This window comes from Schistocerca piceifrons, chromosome 1, assembly GCF_021461385.2.
Source record: "Schistocerca piceifrons isolate TAMUIC-IGC-003096 chromosome 1, iqSchPice1.1, whole genome shotgun sequence".
In the NCBI taxonomy this organism is placed as follows: Eukaryota; Metazoa; Arthropoda; class Insecta; order Orthoptera; family Acrididae; genus Schistocerca; species Schistocerca piceifrons.
The window spans coordinates 838,555,276-838,575,042 of NC_060138.1; the positions used below are offsets into that span (position 1 = coordinate 838,555,276).

Below are 19,767 nucleotides of genomic sequence, written 5' to 3' on the forward strand. Positions count from 1 at the left end.
ATTTATTTTCACGAATACTCATCAAGGTGCATTTGCTTCTGTTTTAATGTGTTCGTAAGATATCGATCTTATGTGGCCTAGAATTTGCATAACGTTGCTAGATTGCTTTTACTGTTTTATCAGTCGCAGCAATATTAATCCACATGTAGACTATTTCACCTAAATAATAATAGTAATATTTAATTAATTGGTAATCAGGGGTTCGTACTGTTAGCCAGTCAACAGATTTTAATAACACGTAGAAAGTTCATCTTGTACTAAAATACATTTTTTAAATGGAACAATGCCTGTTGACATTAACAAACTAAAAATAGTTTCTACTTCGACACTTGTACAGTACCTATGGTAGCACACATTAAAGAACAACCCAAGTGCATACACTGGTTATGTGTATTCTGACCACTAACGAGAAAACTGACCATCATAGACTGTGTTTAAAATGATCACCACGCTTCCAGCCTGCTATGGAATAACTGCTGCACGCATGCTAGCATTTCGGTAGTGATGTCTGCAGTAATACGTCGTTCAAAAACATTGACAGAGCACAGAGAAACTGTGTGATCGTGAAACTATTGCGTGCATTTGTTGCAGCTTATGTGACAAAATATTATGTTTTCATCATTTCCTTGTGAATATTCACATTCGTACGAAGACCTAGATCGGGCAAGGACGCATATCTCACAAACTTACCAGTCGTAAAATTATATTCTTATCGACGCACATCCTATCATGACACGTACGGTCACCAGATGTGTTTCCCAGTGGAGGATTCGGTTGACTTGTCGCCTTGTCGTCAAACGTTTGCGATTCCCATTCGAAAGCCGCTGCTGATAGAATGGTGGTGCAGAATCAGCTGTCATTATCGGTCCCTACCTTATACCTCGCTGTTGCGAACGGACGTTACACCACGACACAGGCATAAATTTGAATAAATCGAACAGCGAAAAAAAAAAAAAAAAAAACAGTGGCTCGGTGGAGGTTTGAACACGGCTCGCCCGCCGGCCTGTGTGGCCGAGGGGTTCTAGGCGCTTCAGTCTGGAACGGCGCGACCGCTACGGTCGCAGGTTCGAATCGTGCCTCGGGCATGGATGTGTGTGATGTCCTTAGGTTAGTTAGGTTTAAGCAGTTCTAAGTTCGAGGGGACTGATGACCTCAGTATTTAAGTCCCATAGTGTTCAGAGCCATTTGAACCATTTTGAACAATCTGTGCTACACACTGCTGAGAAAGGAATACAGATGGACCTCCTTGAACAATTAGAAATTTTCATCCACAAACTAAAATCACCCCAAAAAAATTCTGTATGAACAGATAGAGTCAACACAAAAACTTTTCTTCCAGAATTTCCAGGATATCCCGGCACCAAAACAACAAAACTGACAATAATTCATCTTCCTGCATAAATCTTGTTCTTCTTGGCATGTAACGACTATGGTACTCCGCAATTTACAAAACGTTTTTAATTATGAATTAAATATTCCATTCTAGTTGTTTGCCCTTTGTATAACTTTTAACCCGTATTAAAACTTTTTGCCAATGTAAAGACACTCCTGTAACTAGCAACATTTACTTAAATGTAAAATCTGTACTAGTAATATTTGTACCATAATACAATGCATCTCTTGCCAAAGACTGTTTTGTAGTAAAGTCATATCCATATTCTTTGTAAAAACATCAAGTATTTACATCCTGTGAACCAGTTGAAAAACCGACTGTAGCTACATACTGTGTTTATTGGTGCACATAGCTTAATAATGCACGTTATAAGAAGCCATTTGACGCGGATGCCGTAAGGAATCTGTAAGTACCTAAAACATAAACTTTCTGGTTCGTAAATGTTTCGTCAGCGATTACTAAATTTGTGTCATTCCCGCTTGCAGCACCTCCATCTGATGATGAGCCTGCAGTGTCTCGAAAACATGTTCATGGATGAATAAATCGTAAAAAAGCGACTGGTTGCCTATTTATTACCAGCTAAACCACAATTAACACTGGTTTTATCTCAGGAAAAGGCAGATGTACCACGTCGAAATTTATGTCAAACACTGAGGACTGCAACCCCTTAGTGGCGTAAAAAATTAAGCTTGTAAGCCAATGCAATCAAAAGATACGGCCATTTATTTCACATATTTTGATACTCCCAAACTCACTCATCAAAACCTATAGACGACCTAGCTAATAATTATATATATATAAAATTTGTATGCATCCCACAGAGAAAGAATTCTACTCGCACTTGTCTTTTTTTTTTAATATTGTCTGTTTTAGGGTTCCGTACCTCAGTCGGTAAAAACGGAACCCTTATAAGATCACTCCGTTGTCTGTCTGTTCCTCCGTCTGTTAAAAAACCTTTTTCTCAGCAATATGTGGACGTATCACGTCAATAGCTTCAAAGTCGGTGCACTCAAACGATACGGCCATTTATGTCAAATATTTTGATATTAGCAAACACACTCCTCGAAACCTATAGGGCACTTTCCTTTCGCCTAGAATCATGAAATGTGGCAAGAACCAAGGTTTCACACTACAACCAAAAGAAAAATTCCTAAAATTGTAAATCTGTAACAATATCGCACGAAAAACATTTGTCACCTGTTATCTCACTGTCTTTCCGTCCATCTGCTAAGACACCTTTTTCTCAGGAACGGCTAGAGCTATCAAGTTGAAATTTATGTCACAGACTAAAGTCTACAGACCCTTAGCGGTGTGATAAATGTAAGGTTCTAGGTCAATAAAGCCAAAAGATACGGCGTTTTATGTCACATATTTTGACACTCGGAAACTCACTCATCTAAACCTATAGGGTACTTTCCGTTGGTCTAAAGTCATGAAATTTGGCAAGGCGCTGGGTTTCACTGTCAAAGGAAAGGAAAAAATTTTAGAATTGTCAATTTGTAATTATATCACATGAAAAGATTGTCATTTGTTGTCTGCTAGTCTGTCCATATGTTAAGTCCCTTTTTTGTCAGGAACGGATAGAAGTATAAAGTTGAAGCTTACGTCACGTATTACGCTCTACTGTCCCTTGGTGGTGTAAAGAGGGTAACATCCTAAGTCTATGCAGTTGAAAGATATGACCATTTATGTCACATATTTTGACAAACGCAAACTCACTCATCGAAACCTATACGGTACTTCCCGATGATCTAGAATCATAAAATTTGGCAAGAAGCAATGTTTCACAGTTCAGTTAAAGGAAAAAAAAATCCGTAAATTGTTAATTCGTATCTTCAACAAACGAAAAAATATTTTTCGTTATTTGTTATCTGACTGTCTGTCCTCCTGTAAAGACACCTTTTTCTCAGGAATGGGCAGACGTGTAATCTTGCTTGTATCGATACCAACCAAAAATGGTCTAGATTCGCGATTCCGGGGATGGATGAACTATCTGCATATATAATTAAGTTTGTACGGAACATCCGGTGCGCGAGTCCTACTCGCATTTATTTGGTGTTACAAAAAGGTACGGCCAAACTTTCAGGAATCATTCCTCACACACAAATAAAGGAAAGATGTTATGTGGACATGTGTCCGGAAACGCTTAATTTCCATGTTAGAGCTCATTTTAGTTTCGTCGGTATGTACTGTACTTCCTCGATTCACCGCCATCATTTCATACGGGATACTCTACCTGTGCTGCTAGAACATGTGCCTTTACAAGTACGACACAACATGTGGTTCATGCACGATGGAACTCCTGCACATTTCAGTCGAAGTGTTCGTACGCTTCTCAACAATAGTTTCGGTGACCGATGGATTGGTAGAGGCGGACCAATTCCATGGCCTCCACGCTCTCCTGACCTCAACCCTCTTGACTTTCATTTATGGGGGCATTTGAAAGCTCTTGTCTACGCAACCCCGGTACCAAATGTAGAGACTCTTCGTGCTCGTATTGTGGACGGCTGTGATACAATACGCCATTCTCCCGGGCTGCATCAGCGCATCAGGGATTCCATGTGGCCGAGGGTGGATGCATGTATCCTCGCTAACGAAGGACATTTTGAACATTTCCTGTAACAAAGTGTTTGAAGTCACGCTGGTACGTTCTGTTGCTGTGTTTCCAATCCATGATTAATGTGATTTGAAGAGAAGTAATAAAATGAGCTCTAACATGGAAAGTAAGCGTTTCCGGACGCATGTCCACATAACATTTTCTTTCTTTGTGTGTGAGGAATGTTTCCTGAAAGTTTGGCCGTACCTTTTTGTAACACCATATATATATATATATATATATATATATATATATATATATGCGTAACCCCTGTAAAAACAATGTGAGTTTGAATGTTCAGGACTACCCTTCAAAGTCTGCTGGATGTTTTCTGTGCAGAAACTAGTTAACCATAGATTACTAAACCCTCGTAAAATTTACGATTGCAGTTGGATATGAAACAGGATATTTGTACTTAATTTGGTATGTAACATACCACTGAGGATCTAACAGTTTTAATTAACTACTGCATAATCTATAAATTATGACTTCCTTTCAATAAAATGTGGAGTTAGTAAACTTTACGACAGTTTAGTAGCAATGTGACATGCCTCCCCCTTTATTGAAGTGTTCTAGAGTTAAGAAAGAACCCGTTGTTGCTGTTTAACAGGTATTCCAAAAGCAACAGCATTACTGCTCAGCGATGAAATGCATTTCATCGCCAATGTACTCTTAATTACCGACGTCTGTTTCTCCCTAATTTTCGTCACAGTAAAATGCAGCTTTTTCTAAGTATTGTCGACCGCGTCGAAACAGAGCACCTACCTGGGGACTATCGTCAAGAGAAACAAATGGTGTGCCAACGCGTTCTGTGATAACGCGAGAGCCGTCAAACAACAGCACTGTACGTAGGGACGTGTCAACACGGGCCGGCGCGGCGTGGTGCGCTGCGCTGGCGCGCCGGTCATCCCCTCCACCGCCGCCACCCCGCGGCCCGGCGGCCACGTCGGCTGTGCAAGGCGCCAGTCTCCAGTTGCCCAGCGTGCAGCCGCCGCAGTGGACGCGCAGACAGCGATTCGGACACAGCGACAGCGCAATGGGTCTCCGCGGAAGCTCCGCCTGCGTCAAATACTTGCTCTTCATCTTCAACCTCATCTTCGTAGTGAGTGCTCGCATTTATCTATCGCTCGCGCCGTCGCCCGGACATGAACAGGAAGAAACAGCTATGTCTCGTGCCGAGGTTCATCGGGGTAAGGTGTCAATCGGATTTCACTGCGCGGCATCGTCACGGCCACCTGCACTCGCAAGTTCGTCGGATGGGCCTACTGCTTCTCTTGTGTGGTGTCACTTTAAGCGCGCTCGGCGCGTGGGCCATCGACTTTCCCGTGTCGCCGCAAATCTGCCCCGCCCCTTTCCGTGTCGCCGCTTTCTTCAGAAATTGTTTCCGGTTCTGTGTATAAATCTAGATGGTAAACGCTCTCAAGAGTTTGCTGGTCGGTGATTTGCCACTCTTTATCAGGAACTTTGGAACCACACACCACGCGGAAGTCTTGTCTACCGCTTTTCCCTGTTGCCAGCACGTGAGTGAGCAGCTTGTATCGGGCAGCGGTGACACGTTGGCCCGCCTAAAGTGAAAGTGTCCGTGGCAGCAGACTGCAGCCTCAGTATTACTAATGTTAGACGGTATTCCAATGTAATTGGTTTTCTTGCATGGTAGTGACGAATGAGGCTTCCGAAAAGTTAGTTGGATCAGATGGCGTGTTCGAATTATGTTAGCTATAGCAACCTGATATAAACATACGGTTACTTACACTCGTGCATTCTTTTGTTGAATTTGTAGCGACCAGAAGTTTCTTAGTCTTCCGTAAGAGCGTACTGCAGTCAAAATCTTTCAGTGTGTATAGCGTATGATCTGCCTGCAGAACAAGAGCTGAACAGGGACTTCAAACTTTATTACAGTTTGTATCGAGAAACTTGGTTGGTATCGCTTCATACTCGGGCATTCACTGTTCGGGACAGTTTCCTAACTTTTTAGTCCATATTGTGTCCGGGTAGATATTAATACAACAATCTCGTCGTGAATGTCCATTACTTTCTCGTGGACTGACAATGGTACTGCTGTAGTATGCTTCACGACCCAAAATTGTCAATGTTAGCCATTTTATTCAATCGTCTTTCAGGCGACACCCAGAAGGGGAATATTTCAGATATTATGTTCAGTAACCACACTGCCATCTTCAGTGTGAGTCGGTGATAATTAAAACCACTTGCTATAATCACTACTTATGAACATGTGGCACTTGCCTTAGTTTGTCACATGTGAAAAATACCCGGGAATGTTAAGTGATGTCTGATTAAAAAAATTGCGATGGTACCAAGCAAACTGTTCGTCATGTCTGGAAATTGCCTCTGAATAAAACCTAAATTTCGGTCACAGTTGCAGTGCGCAACGTCTTTGTATTCGGCGAGTGACTTTGACACCTTACAACACTGACGAAAGTTTTATTAATTGCTATGATCGCAAAAACAGGCATTTACGTGAATGAATTTTCTAAAGGACGAAGCTATTTGCCACAAAGTGTTATCGCCCATTTTATATCCATTAATTCTTCCGCCACTGTAACAAAGGGTATTATACCTAAACGTAATTTAGATTTATCGATCTTTTTGATTTGCAGTTACTTGTATTGGCCGTGTTTGCAGTTAAAATTTTTTGGATTTGAGGTCCGCCAGTTATGCAAAACACCTGTTTTCTCAGTACCCAAACATGTTTCGGCACCACTGTGCCATCATCAGTGGGTTTTCGTTTTTATTTTTCTTTACATTTGGTGAGCATGAATTTCCTTGACCACTTTTGTTATGACAGGCAGCTTGTCGTGTTTTCGTGTGTCAAGCACTTCCTTTCTCCGGTTCATGCTGAGATGTTGTGATGCATACGTAGCTGTAACATTTATTTTCCACAAATAACTTAGTAAAACGGTTTACACTAAACCAGAATAGTGTTATTGTGGTTTGTGAAAGTGGTCCAGAAAACTCATGCTCACTAAATGTAAAGAAAAATAAAAACGAAAACCCACTGATGGCACAGTGGTGCCGAAACATGTTTGGGTACTGAGAAAAACGGTGTTTTGCATAACTTGTGGACCTCAAACCCAAGAAAGTAATTGATTGCTTGAAGCTAATAGACTTGAGGCCTCGTTCCTACACGATACCGTAGAGCACGTACAAAATTTGACAATGCTGAAAGTTTTGTGCTGGCAAGCTTGCATGGCTAGAACAAGCACTCTACCAACACCTGGCTCTGCGCTTGTAGCCAGGAGCGCGCGCTCGAGGCTCGCCTGTGGCGTAATGAGCAGAGTCTGATGCTAGGTAGGCCGTTTCCACGGAGAGACAGGGCCTGCTTGGCCCCTCACTGCTCTCCATTTCATGGAGGCCTCACTGGGTGCTATTCGTACGGTCGGCCGAAGCAGCTGATAGGCAAAATCCCTGCAAGCGTCTCGACACCAGTGTATACATAGCGAAGGTAAGGACGGGTGGGCTACGGCGTGGTAGTGGACGAACCACGAAGTCTTGGTTATGATTGGTTAATCTGTAGAGTAGGTAAAGGTCTGCCCTAGGTTGGAAGGTACCTGGTTGAGATGAAGCTAACGAATGTGAAATAAAGGATGTGGTAAGTGATCTGTAGCGTAGCTCAGTGACTAAGTTCACACCACATTTAACGCACATTTTAGTATAAAAATTAAAAACGTGTAAAGCCACAAGCTGCATCAAAAATCTGAGTATTTTGATGCTACCGCTACGGTCGCGGGTTCGAATCCTGCCTCGGGCATGGATGTGTGATGGCCTTAAGTTAGTTAGGTTTAAGTAGTTCTAAGTTCTAGGGGACTGATGACCTCAGATGTTAAGTCCCATAGTGCTCAGAGCCATTTGAACCATTTTTGAACGAAAAAGGCAAGGCGGTCACTACTTAGCTCGTACCGACGAGTATAGTCTAGTTTGGAGTTTTGTGACGCTGTGCCGACTAAAGTAATTTTTGTTGCGTTTGCATGAAGAGTTCAAAGTATTCGAAACAGCTGTGGTGTTTGGGAAGAGCATTCCTCGATGGAAAGCTTTCGGTGAGATTTGTCTGCTATGGCTTACATGGTATGTTGTAGACACCGATGACACGGTAACCTAAAGCACACAGGGCAGGCAGGGAGGGGCTGGAGCAAGAATTAAATCTGGTTCAGGTTAGGGCCGCTTTCACCAGCATTCCGCGTCTAACATCGCTGGGTTGCGATTACGAAACTAGCCAGCAGGTGGCGCGTGCTATCAGCTGCCAGCAGGTGCTAACACTTCAATTTCCTACCTGCAAGAACAGCTTACTAATCTTGCCACAAACCAAAAGGCGGTCTAGGACTCGACCAGCTTCGGAAAGCTGGTAAAGTTACAGGACTGCATAGGGAATAAAGCACTGAATACAGTTAAAAATATTTTAGAGGTGTTGAACAGCTTCAATGAATGTTAAGAATTGCATTAGCAATACAGACCAGTAACGGTGTAGTGTTACAGACGATCGATTTCGGTCTAGGTTCGTATCACCGGGTCCACTGTACCAAAGTACAAAACATGTGTAACATTTAAATATGCAGCTGTTACGCGAAACCTTAATCACACCTTACATCACTGTACCAAAGTACCTACGTTATGTAGTAACCAAAAAATGCAAATGGTTCGTAATTCAATTATTAATGTAACATGCATTTCGAGTTTACACAAACTTACTGATCATTCTATTCACTATCAGGTGCAGCATTTACAGTGCCTTAAATGCTTCATTGAATATTTGACCTACTTTGTTCAGTGGATGCCTGGGCAGTTAAATGGACGTAATTTCAATGATGGAGCAATGTACATCTGAGAACTTACTCCAATTACGCAAAAGCATAGGTGGTATGCTTTCGTAGGTGTTGTCTTCGTGTAAGTGAAATGTTTAGCATATGCGTATCTGCAGAATGTGACATACACAAAGGCAAAAATAGGTAAGGAAGTAACATGAATATGTATAAACTGCGCTACAGGTACTCAGAAAAATAAGTTGTATTTTTAATAAAAATTGAATAAATACTTCTATAACCACAGAATTATTCACTAGAATCACCGAGCATACATTAGTTAATAGGAAGAGGCCAGATTTTACAGCAAAAGTTTCATAGCTTTGTCATTTAAGGTATCTCGTAGTAATAACTGACAAGGGTCATTTTTCAGCCTCAGGTCGCTAAAGTGTAGTGTGGAGCGATGTTTTCTTAAGGCAGTATGTCTGTTTCTAAGTATGAATGTATGAAGTAAAGATGAAATAGCTATGCGTAATTGGTAGAAACTTTCCAGGATAATGGTTAGTTCGAAAACTGACAGTGAAACATTTTTCGTCTGTCGCACAAGATGAAACAATTTTGTTAAATGTTTTTTCTGCAGCGTATATTTTAGGGAAATAGTTTGCCCATCAAAAGCACTGCATTATAAAATAAGAGTAGAACAGCACAGGAAAAGATCCCGGAAAGGAAATAGCGTTCAAGGAAGCTGTTGGTATTTAGTTTTGGCTCCTTGATAGCATGTACTTGCTAATACCTTATATGGCGCAGTATCACACGAAATTCAGGAAAAACTAAGTGCGGTAGGTAGCATGCAGGTACTATAAACGTTCTTTGCGCCGGGAAATGCACCGACAGTTTCTCAAAATTGTTCATGCGCTCTATGGCCAGGCTGGCAAATATAACACGCTGTTTTATTGAGCAGAGAGAGCGCCGGTAAACAGTCGAACACTGAAATCGCTATGGCAACGAAGCTTGATTGAAGCTAGCCGGCCCTTGACGCCTGATTGGAGCCGAACACTTGTTGGCCGGTTTATGTAACAGGATTAGTCAGGAGCATAACTGTTGACGTATTGTCACATGATCACTTATCGGATTCTTGGCACGAAATCCATTGTTTCTGTAGCTTCAGTGTATATCTCGAAGATACCAATGCTTAAAGACAGCATAAAAGATTGGTCAGTTAAGTCTGAATATTTTTGTCCGCCCATGAAACAAGTTCAGAATTTGCAACATGAGTAATATTACATTTTGTTAAAGTTTAGATTTTCGATTTCGAAGTTGTTTGTAGCGTTTTCCAGTGTTATCTTTGGAACATTGCTTCACTCGTCTTTCCGAAATCGTTGTCCTGAACATAACAGGGAACTCGTCAGAGAAAGGAATGTGACTTGTGACCTATACAGTAAAGTGGGACCTAAAAGGTGGAAACAATGAGTCTTACTCAAGAGGTAAAAGATGTACTTAAGAGCAAATCATTATTAGAAACCGAACCGTGTATTTGAACGAAAAGTTCCCAGGGGCCTTGGGTATGCATCTGAAGTTCCAAAATGCACTGTTATCACTATATTAAAACCGAATAGTGTTTGGTTAGATTAAAATGGTTTACCTGTGTTAAATTGTAGTTTCGTGGTTGTATGGTAGTGTTCTATATTTGTGCTGCCAGTGCGTGTTAAGAACGCGTCGTTAGTAATACCTGCCTATTTGTCAGTGCTAATGGTGTTTCGCTTTCTCGACTCTCACGTGACTGTGCTAACAGAGGCACAGAATACGCTGGCGGTACCAACGCCGTGTGTAGCGCTACAGGGAATATGCAAGTTTTCATAACTTACGTGGGGCTCTTGGAGAGGCATCATGCCACTTTAAATATTCAGTAATTGATAAATACACCCTGTAAATGCAATGTAGCTGATTAACAAACTGTTCGAAACTGCTAAAAGTAATGTTTTAAAAATAGTGTCAGCTTAGTGGTTATTATAAAACGTAAACTTCGTATTACTAAGTTATCTAAGGGTATGCACGGACACAAATCACGTAATGCTGAAAATGCTCGTGCGTTTCAAAGTTCCACATTGGCCAACAGTAATGAAATATAAACGTAGAGAGCAGCGATAAGTCGCTTATGAAACATTGTGATGGACTAGTTTCTTTAGACTGATATTCAGGTGACATGCAGAAACTTGCATATTTATAGCAGGGCGCTGGGAACTCTACATTTGTTCATTGTGGTAAGAAAGGAAACGCTTTCTCATCTCGTATGTTACGTGGCAAGTTGTTAAAAAATAAATTCCTTCACTTGCTGTAGTGCTGTGGGCGACTTGGTGTTAACAGGAGCTACCATTTTGATCACGCCGAAATCATTCTGCCACAGTAAGTAAATAGTTTTTGACAGCTTTCCATGTAACCTGAGGCGATACGTGTTTCCCATATCGTCGCAGTGAAGAAACCTCCAGTGCCCAACATCGCTGTATAGATATGCAAATTTCTGCCTCATTTGAAGAGTCGGATGTCCATAAAGCTAGTCTATGAAAACAAATATTTCATAAGTAGCTGGTCACAGCTATGTTTTCATGTAGTTTACAGTATCCACAGTGGAGAAGCTTAATTTATTTTATCCGATGTTCCACGCAACTTGCAGATATTTGCTTATTTGCTTATTTGCTGTTAACCATAGTGTTTGTGGCAGGGTGACAAACATCTGGAAATGATTTTTGTTTGTAGGTCACTCCGTTCTGCAGATAGGCATATGCTAAACATGTTACTTCTTACACGAAGAAAAATAAACCTACAGATATTGACTTTGATTTCATAAATATCTTGTGGCCCGGTAGAGAGGTTTGTAAATGTTAGGAACTTTACAATGCGATGCGGAGCTGTAACGGTATATTTTGTTAGACGATCTATTTCGGTCTAAGACCAGGCCATCACTGGCGTCACTATACCAAAAATTGTGTAATACTAAAGTATGCAGCTGTTCCGTAAAACATTAGATGACATCTTATGTCACTGTAACAGTCATTACACAACCATTTCAGCTAGGCATTTGCGTAATTGGAATAAGTTATAGATGTACATTGCTCCATCATTGAAATTAGTTAATACTTAACATTGTCCGTTTAACCTCTTACATTTGTGTGGTATATTCATCCACTGTAGAAAGGTCAAACATTCAATGAAGCATTGAAGGCAATGCAAAGAGATACAAACTACTGAATAGACATGTCACTTAAGTTTAGATGACAATTATTTCAAGGGAGATGTAATTGCAATAAATTTCAATTGCACAGCTACTTCGTATTTCCTTGGAATGAGTGACTATGGGTATAAACATGAAAAACTGGCATACTTTATTTTTACTCTTAACTCATATGGTATATTTCGTGGTAGCTCCACAATTTTGCGAGTCTTGTTAACTTTATACCACCCCTGCTGATCGGTCAGAGACGAACGCATCCGTTGAATGCCTATACTGACCAAATCAAAAAATGGTTCAAATGGCTCTGAGCACTATGGGACTAAACTTCTGAGGTCATCAGTCACCTAGAACTACTTAAACCTAACTAACCTATCACACACATCCATGCCCGAGGCAGGATTCGAACCTTTGACCGTAGCGGTCACGCGGCTCCAGACTGTAGCGCCTGGAACCGCACGGCCACTCCGGCCGGCTATACTGACAATTAAACAGCCCTCTCTCATGATCTCTTCTATACGCATAAGCTGTCAACCTTTCTCCACCCTCGCATTCCCTCGAGCCAAACTATTTCCCATAGGAACAGGCAGAGCGAAGTGGCGCAGTGGTTATCATTCGACTCGCATTCGGTACGACGATAGTTCAAACCCGCGTCCGGCCAAACTGATCCAGGTTTTCCGTGATTTCCCTCAATCGCTGAAGACAAACGCTGGGATGGTTTCCTTCGAAAGGGCACTGCAGCTTTTCTTTACCATCCTTCCCTAAAGTGAGCTAGTGATCAATCTCCAATGACCTCGTTATTGACGGGACGCTAAACAGATTTCCTCCTAAATAGAAGCACGAAGAGAAGAGACAATAGTATGGATTAGAATATGAAAATTCTTGGAGATCTGTTGGGCAGGGAATTTGGTCTATAGTACTTCGCGGAATTAGTGATCACTGGCGAAATATGGAACAGGCGGTCAGGAAGGGAGCTGGGAAATTGTTAAAATGGGAGATTCCGGGAATACGGGACAGTTGGTCACTTTAGCTGGAGATAGCATCTGGCTTAGGACTGCGTTCAATCAAATCGCTGGGAACAGTTTTCGCGCGCATAGTTCATCACCGTTCCATCATTTTGATATTTCATTAGACGTTTTACTATCTCGGATAGTCTAAACAGAAACAAATTGCCAGGTTTGTATATGGACTCTCCTGCCCTTCTGCTTGAGAATTCTCCCGTTATTTTCCTGTTGCGATTACGCAATGGCTATGGCTGACATGTTTTACGAATTACTGACACGTAGCAGTGTCGATTGAACCCACGCGAACATATTCAGGTGCCTTCAGACAGAGATGGTTTTCAAGTGAGCTTGGGCGGTAGCGTTTGGCAGCGGCGGCGGGCCTCGGGCCCGCGGCTGCCAAACCAGTTTTCTCGCATAGCAGACAAGGTGAGGCTGCCGCCGCAGTCGTGTGAAGTTAGCACCCCTTTTTCGAGAAATATACATTTTTTTCAGAGTTCTTGATAGATATGGCATAGTTCTAGAGTTCTTTGTACAAAATTTCAATAGTTCTGCAGAATTTAGCGAAGAAAACAACAAAATTCGAAAAAATTTTCGTATCGGAAACGTTGTTTGGCAATTTCCGCAAAATGTAAATAAGTACAAGAGTTCTGAGCACAGTTCTGAACAGAGCTCCAAGAGTTCTTTCGAAAATCCAAGTAACATTTTTTTGTGCAGCTAATAGTTTACGAGATAATTGCATTTTAATGAGAAAATCTTTTCACTTACTGTGAAGTTGGCACCCTTTTTTTTAGAAATATATATATTTTTCAGAGTTCTTGGTAGATATGGCATAGTTCTGGAGTTCATTGTACAAAATTTCAATAGTTCTGCAGAATTTAGCGAAGAAAACAACAAAATTCGAAAAAATTTTCGTATCGAAAACATTTTTTGTCAATTTTCGTAAAAATTAAACTTGTACAACAGTTCTGAGGGCAGTTCTGAACAGAACCCCAATAGTTCTATAGAATATCCTAATTACAATTTTTTGTGCAGCTAACACGTTACGATATAATTGCAATTTAATTAGGGAACCTCTTCACTTACTGTGAAGTTGGAATCCTTTTCTTCAGAAATATATATATATTTTCAGAGTTCTTGATAGAAATGTCATAGTTCTAGAGTTATTTGTACAAAATTTGAATAGTCCTGCATAATTTAGCGAAAAAAACAATACTCGAAAAATTTTTCGTATCGAATACATTCTTTGTCAATTTTCGCAAAAAGTAAATTCGTACAACGGTTCTGAACAGAACACCAAGAGCTCTATCAAAATTCTAATAACATCTTTTTGTGGTGATGATAGTTTATACGGTAACTACTTTGATGTTAGACCCACTTTCTCCACCGAAAAAGTAAATTCGTTCAACAGTTTTGATGAACAGTTCTGGTTAACACGTCAAGACTTCTATCTATAATCATAGTAACATTTTTTGTGGTTGTAATAGTTTGTATGGTAATTGATTAATTGTGGGGCACTCTTACTCAAAAAAAAAAATTATGTCTGTTCGTATGCTCTGATGCCAGCTCTGGATAGCATTGTAAGAGTTCTATCGAAAAAACTAGTAACATATTCTGTGCAGGTAATTGTTTACGTAGTAACTGCCATTATTAAGGAATGCTTATGAGCATTTCCCGTGAAGTTTGAACCCCTTTTACGATAAATATAAATTTTTTTCACAGTTCTTAATATATATGCAATAGTTCTAGATTTCCCTGCTCAAAACACGAATAGTTCTACAGAATTTCGGGAAGAAAACAATAACATGGCAAAATTTTGGTATGGTAAAAAATTGTCAGTTTGGAAAAAATAAATTTGTATAACAGTTCTGTTGGCAGTTCTGGATAGCACCGGAAGAGTTGCATTGAAAATGATAAGAACATTTTTGTGGCGATAATAGTTTATACAATAATTGTTTTAATCTGATACTCACTTTATCTAATATAGCAAAATTCGTAGAATAGTTCTGATGACAGTTCTGAATATCACACACAGAGTTCTACCAAAAACTATAATAACATTATTTGTGACGATGACATTATATGAGATAATTAATGTGGGACTCACTTTTGTCATGTAAAAGTAATAAATTCGTACAAAAGATCTGACGGCATTTCTTAATACGAACCTAAGAGTTCTACCGACAACTGTAATAACATTTTTTGTGGGGATAACAGTTAATGAGATAATAGCATTTTCGAGAGACCCACTTGGTCTACATTATAATAAATTGGCACAACCCTTTTGCTGCCAGTTCTGGATAGCACCGAAAGAGTTCTTTTAAAAACCCTCATAACATTTTTATGGTGCCAGTAGATTATGAAATAGATTGTGTGTTCACTTTGCAGTGGGTGTGCGCCGATGTGAAACTTACTGGCAGATAAAAACTGTGTGCCGGACCGGGTCTCTAACCCCAGGCTGTGACCAAAGAATATCGTCACAATATTCTTTCGTCCAGGAGTGCTTCTTCTGCAATTTTCGTAGGACAACTTCTACGAAATTGGGAACGCAGGAGATGAAGTACTGCTGGAAGTACAGCTATGAGTACGATCGTAAATTCTCACTTTTATTTTTGAAAACCGAAAATCGAAAACCGGATGTATATTCTACTAAATACAAAAAGTCTAAATGTTCAGCACTATACAAATGCCAGTACACCTTCGTAAGACTGACTGTAGTAACTGTAGGTGGAAGCGTGGGATGTGCACGCTTAGATGATTCAAGGAGAGAAGGCTCGTCAGTTCAAAACAAACAGATGGCTGAGAGAGCAGATACATTCACACGCGCCACTAACCAGATGGTGTCACACCTGTCGAGAATCGCACCAGAGGTACAATGAGCTGTGGTGGAGTGCTGTTGGCGTGGTTACTATGCAACTTACTTGATGGGCATCAATACACCGTTATATTAATGTACAATACTTGAGAAACAATGTCATTCACACACTCTGAGTTCCTTATCACTCAGTACTAGACTAAATTACCGGCCTGGTGATAAGCAGCCTATGTACCTCACCGACTACACATCTTCGTGTTATAAGAAAAAAAAGAGAAAAATACCAAGGGACACAAAATATGAATCCGGATAAACCGGAAATCCGGATTATTGAGGACCAAATAAACGAGGTTCTTATTTACAAATTTCGAACTTCTTATTAACTTTAATACTGTATCCCCTCAACATTATAACACCTCTATCAGTCATGTATTGAATTAGGATTTAAACATACTACTTAGTTCGTTTGTACGATATATTCAGTAAATATACTTACATTTCTATACATTGTAAAGACTTTTAACTCTCGCTGTAGTGTAACTCATCAAACTTCCACACTTCCTTTCTAACTAGAACAAATGTTTGCAACAATATTAACGACAGCAATTCCAAATTTATTCGTTACACACAGCACATGTTTTTATGTATCCTAGCGGCTGGTGATGTTGCCACGTAACTTTCATCCATGAGGGTCCTGGGCATATTTTTAGCTGTTAATGGGTCCTGGATGTCATGAGAGCTCAAAACAATTACTGTTTTAAGTGATAATATTCATCTAGTTCTTCCTGATTCTAAAAATATAGACTTCATGTGTGCCTTTCATTGTTGTATGTATGATTCAGTATCGACGCTAATGCACTCTTGATGAGATATGAGCCGATTGCTCGTTTTTATCCACTGTGCCCTTTCGTATTTCATTTCAGCGATTAGTTTATTTATCAACGTAGTAAGTAGTACAAAGCTAATCCAGAATGTAAACTGCACTTAAATTCTGTTTGAACTGTTTAATAGTCAGTGTCCGCTGTCTGAACGTCAAATATCAGATTAATACACTGCGCCTGGTTGCGTTATTTTATAGGAATTTTATTATTTTAAGTGGGAAGTACTAGATAATGTTGAAGAAATTCGAAGCATATTGTTCGAAGAGCATAATATTATTCGAAATTTACCTGTACCAATAGGTGCAGCCAAAGCAGCATTTGTGATGCTGTAATTACCTCATAGATAACGATATTTGTCTATTGTAGTTTTGTATTCCAATCAGAATTTTGAGAGCATCAAAGCCTCATTTCAGCGTGAGAGAGGGGTAAAATCAATAGATGATATTGAATTGAAAGCCTTCATCAGTCTCTTGTTTTTAATTGTTGTTAACAAAAGTGACAGATAAAGCCTGGAAGATCTGTGTGGAACTGATGGTGATGGCATTGAAAAATTTCACCTCACAAACGAACATAAAACGTTTCAAATTTATTCTGGAGAGCCTTAGATTTTACAGTCGCGCTATTCGTGATGAAAGGAGACAATTAGACAAGCTAACAGCTATTCGGGAAATATTTACTGTGTTTGTACGCAACTACCACAAATCTTACACCCTTGGAGAAAATGTTACAGTAGGCAAGAAGCTGGAAGGATTCTGTGGAAGGTACAGTTTTCGCCAATATGTGTCAATCAAAACAAACGAGTATGGATTCTTAAGTGTGGATTCTTAAGTATTTTACCTGTACAATTTGGAAATATACGCTGTGTTGCAACCAGAAGGATTTACCAACTGAGCAATAAACAATTTGATGTTGTTCTGTGACTGTGTAAACCTATATATCAGTCAGGTCGAAATGTGAAAGCGGACAACTGGTTTACTAGTACTGGAATGATAATAGAGCTATGAAGGGAGAGTTTTTCTTTGGTTGGCATGATGAAGAAAAACAAGTGTGGAGATTTCTCTAGAGTTTGCTATCAGTAAAAGAAGGGCTGCCCACATTTCCTTTTTTGACTTCCACAAGACTGAACTCTAGTTTCCTCCGTACCTAAAAGCGGAAGTGAGTGATCCAGGCATCACGTTTGCATGAAGATAATTCGATAGATGCTGACACTGTAGATAAACGGAAGCCATCCACCGTAAATTTTAAAATAGCGTTAAGTGTAGTATTTTCACAGCGGATAAGCCGAGTGCATTGTACAACGCTGCAAGAAATGTGCGCCGCTGGTCAATGGTTGTATTTTTGTATGATCAGTACAGTTGGAATCTATGCACAAGTGATTTATTGTGGCAACAGGAAGAATTGTATCAAAAGGAAAGGGTTCCTGAATCAGCTTTGTTATACAATGTTGTTTTCTTCGCTAAATTCTGCATAACTATTGAAATTTTGTACCGAGAACTCTATAACTATGACTTATCTATCAAGAACTCTGAAAAAAATATATATTTCTGAAAAAAAGGGTGCCAGCTTCACAGTAGGAGCTCTTATGGGGTTCTTAATTAAGTTGCGATTACCTCTTAAACTATTACCTGCACTAAAAAATTCTACTAGGAATTTCGATAGAACTCTTCACGTGGTGTCCAGAACTGTCATCAGAACTGTTGTACGAATATATTTATATTTTCTGTAGAGAAAGTGTGTCCCACATTAAATCAATTTATCACAAACTATTATCGCCATAGAAAAATGTTATTAGGATTTTCGATAGAGCTCTTGGGATTCTGTTCAGAACTGTCCTCAGAACTGTTGTACCAGTTTAATTTTTGCGAAAATTGACAAAAAATGATTTCGATAGAAAAATTTTTTCGAGTATTGTTGTTTTCTTCCCTAAATTCTGCAGAACTATTGAAATTTTGTACAAAGAACTCTAGAACTATGGCATACCTGTCAAGAACTGTGAAAGAAATATACATTTCTGAAGAAAAGGGTGCCAACTTCACAGTAAGTGAAAAGATTTTCTCCTTAAATTGCAATTATTTCGTAAACTATTAGCTGAACAAAAAAATGTTAATTGGGTTTTCGATAGAACTCTTGGAGTTCTGTTCAGAACTGTGCTCAGAACTGTTGTACTTATTTACAATTTGCGAAAATAGACGAAGAATGTTTTCGATACGAAAATTTTTTCGAATATTGTTTACGTCGCTAAATTTTGCAGAACTATTGAAATTTTGTACAAAGAACTCTAGAACTATGGCATATCTATCAAGAAATCTGAAAAAAGTATACATTTGTGAAAAAAAGGGTGCCAACTTCACAGTAAGTGAAAAGATTTTCTCAATGAAATGCAATTATCTCGTAAACTATTAGCTGCACAAATAAATGTTACTTGGATTTTCGAAAGAACTCTTGGAGCTCTGTTCATAACTGTGTTCTGAACTCTTGTACTTATTTACATTTTGCGGAAATTGCCAAAGAATGTTTTCGATACGAAAATTTTTTCGAGTATTGTTGTTTTCGTCGCTAAATTCTGCAGAACTATTGAAATTTTGTACAAAGAACTCTAGAACTATGCCATATCTATCAAGAACTCTGAAAAAAATGTATATTTCTCGAAAAAGGGGTGCTAACTTCACACGACTTGCCGCCGCTTAGGCGTAAGGGCACGCGTCTTGGGCTGCGATACTCCCCGGCACCCGCTCGTCACCGAGAACGCGTGTTGAAGCGCCAGTTAGGAACACAAACGTTCAACCACCACGGTATCCGGAAAAATGTGATTGCACTGGACGTTAACTGATCACAGAAATACTTCCTCAAATGTTGCTCACTCAAGGTGGAGCACCAGCTTGAGTCGCAGGTCAACCCAATACTGAAGGTTGAGGGGAAGTTGGCATTAGTGTTTGAAGTTCAGTATTAAGGAGCTAGCAAAGGTAGTTCATTAATGACCAAATGAGATATTAGAGCATGTATGAAGGTGTATAGTCATTGCCCCCCTCGCTCAGTTCGCGAATGAAATAAGACAGAAAATCTAAAAATACTGGTACTCGGCCAAGCTCTGTGCCGTGGCT

The 19,767-nt window shown here is 39.8% G+C and overlaps 1 protein-coding gene across 1 annotated transcript in view; it reads left to right on the forward strand.

Moving 5' to 3' along the window:
- Positions 1-4,962: 4,962 nt before the first annotated feature.
- Positions 4,963-19,767, forward strand: part of LOC124714972 (CD63 antigen-like) — a 59,039-nt gene continuing 44,234 nt past the window's right edge. Inside the window, exon 1 of the mRNA XM_047243064.1 lies at positions 4,963-5,091. Within this exon, the coding sequence (XP_047099020.1) occupies positions 5,026-5,091 (66 nt within the window). The 5' untranslated portion in view covers positions 4,963-5,025. The remainder of the gene's footprint in view (positions 5,092-19,767) is intronic.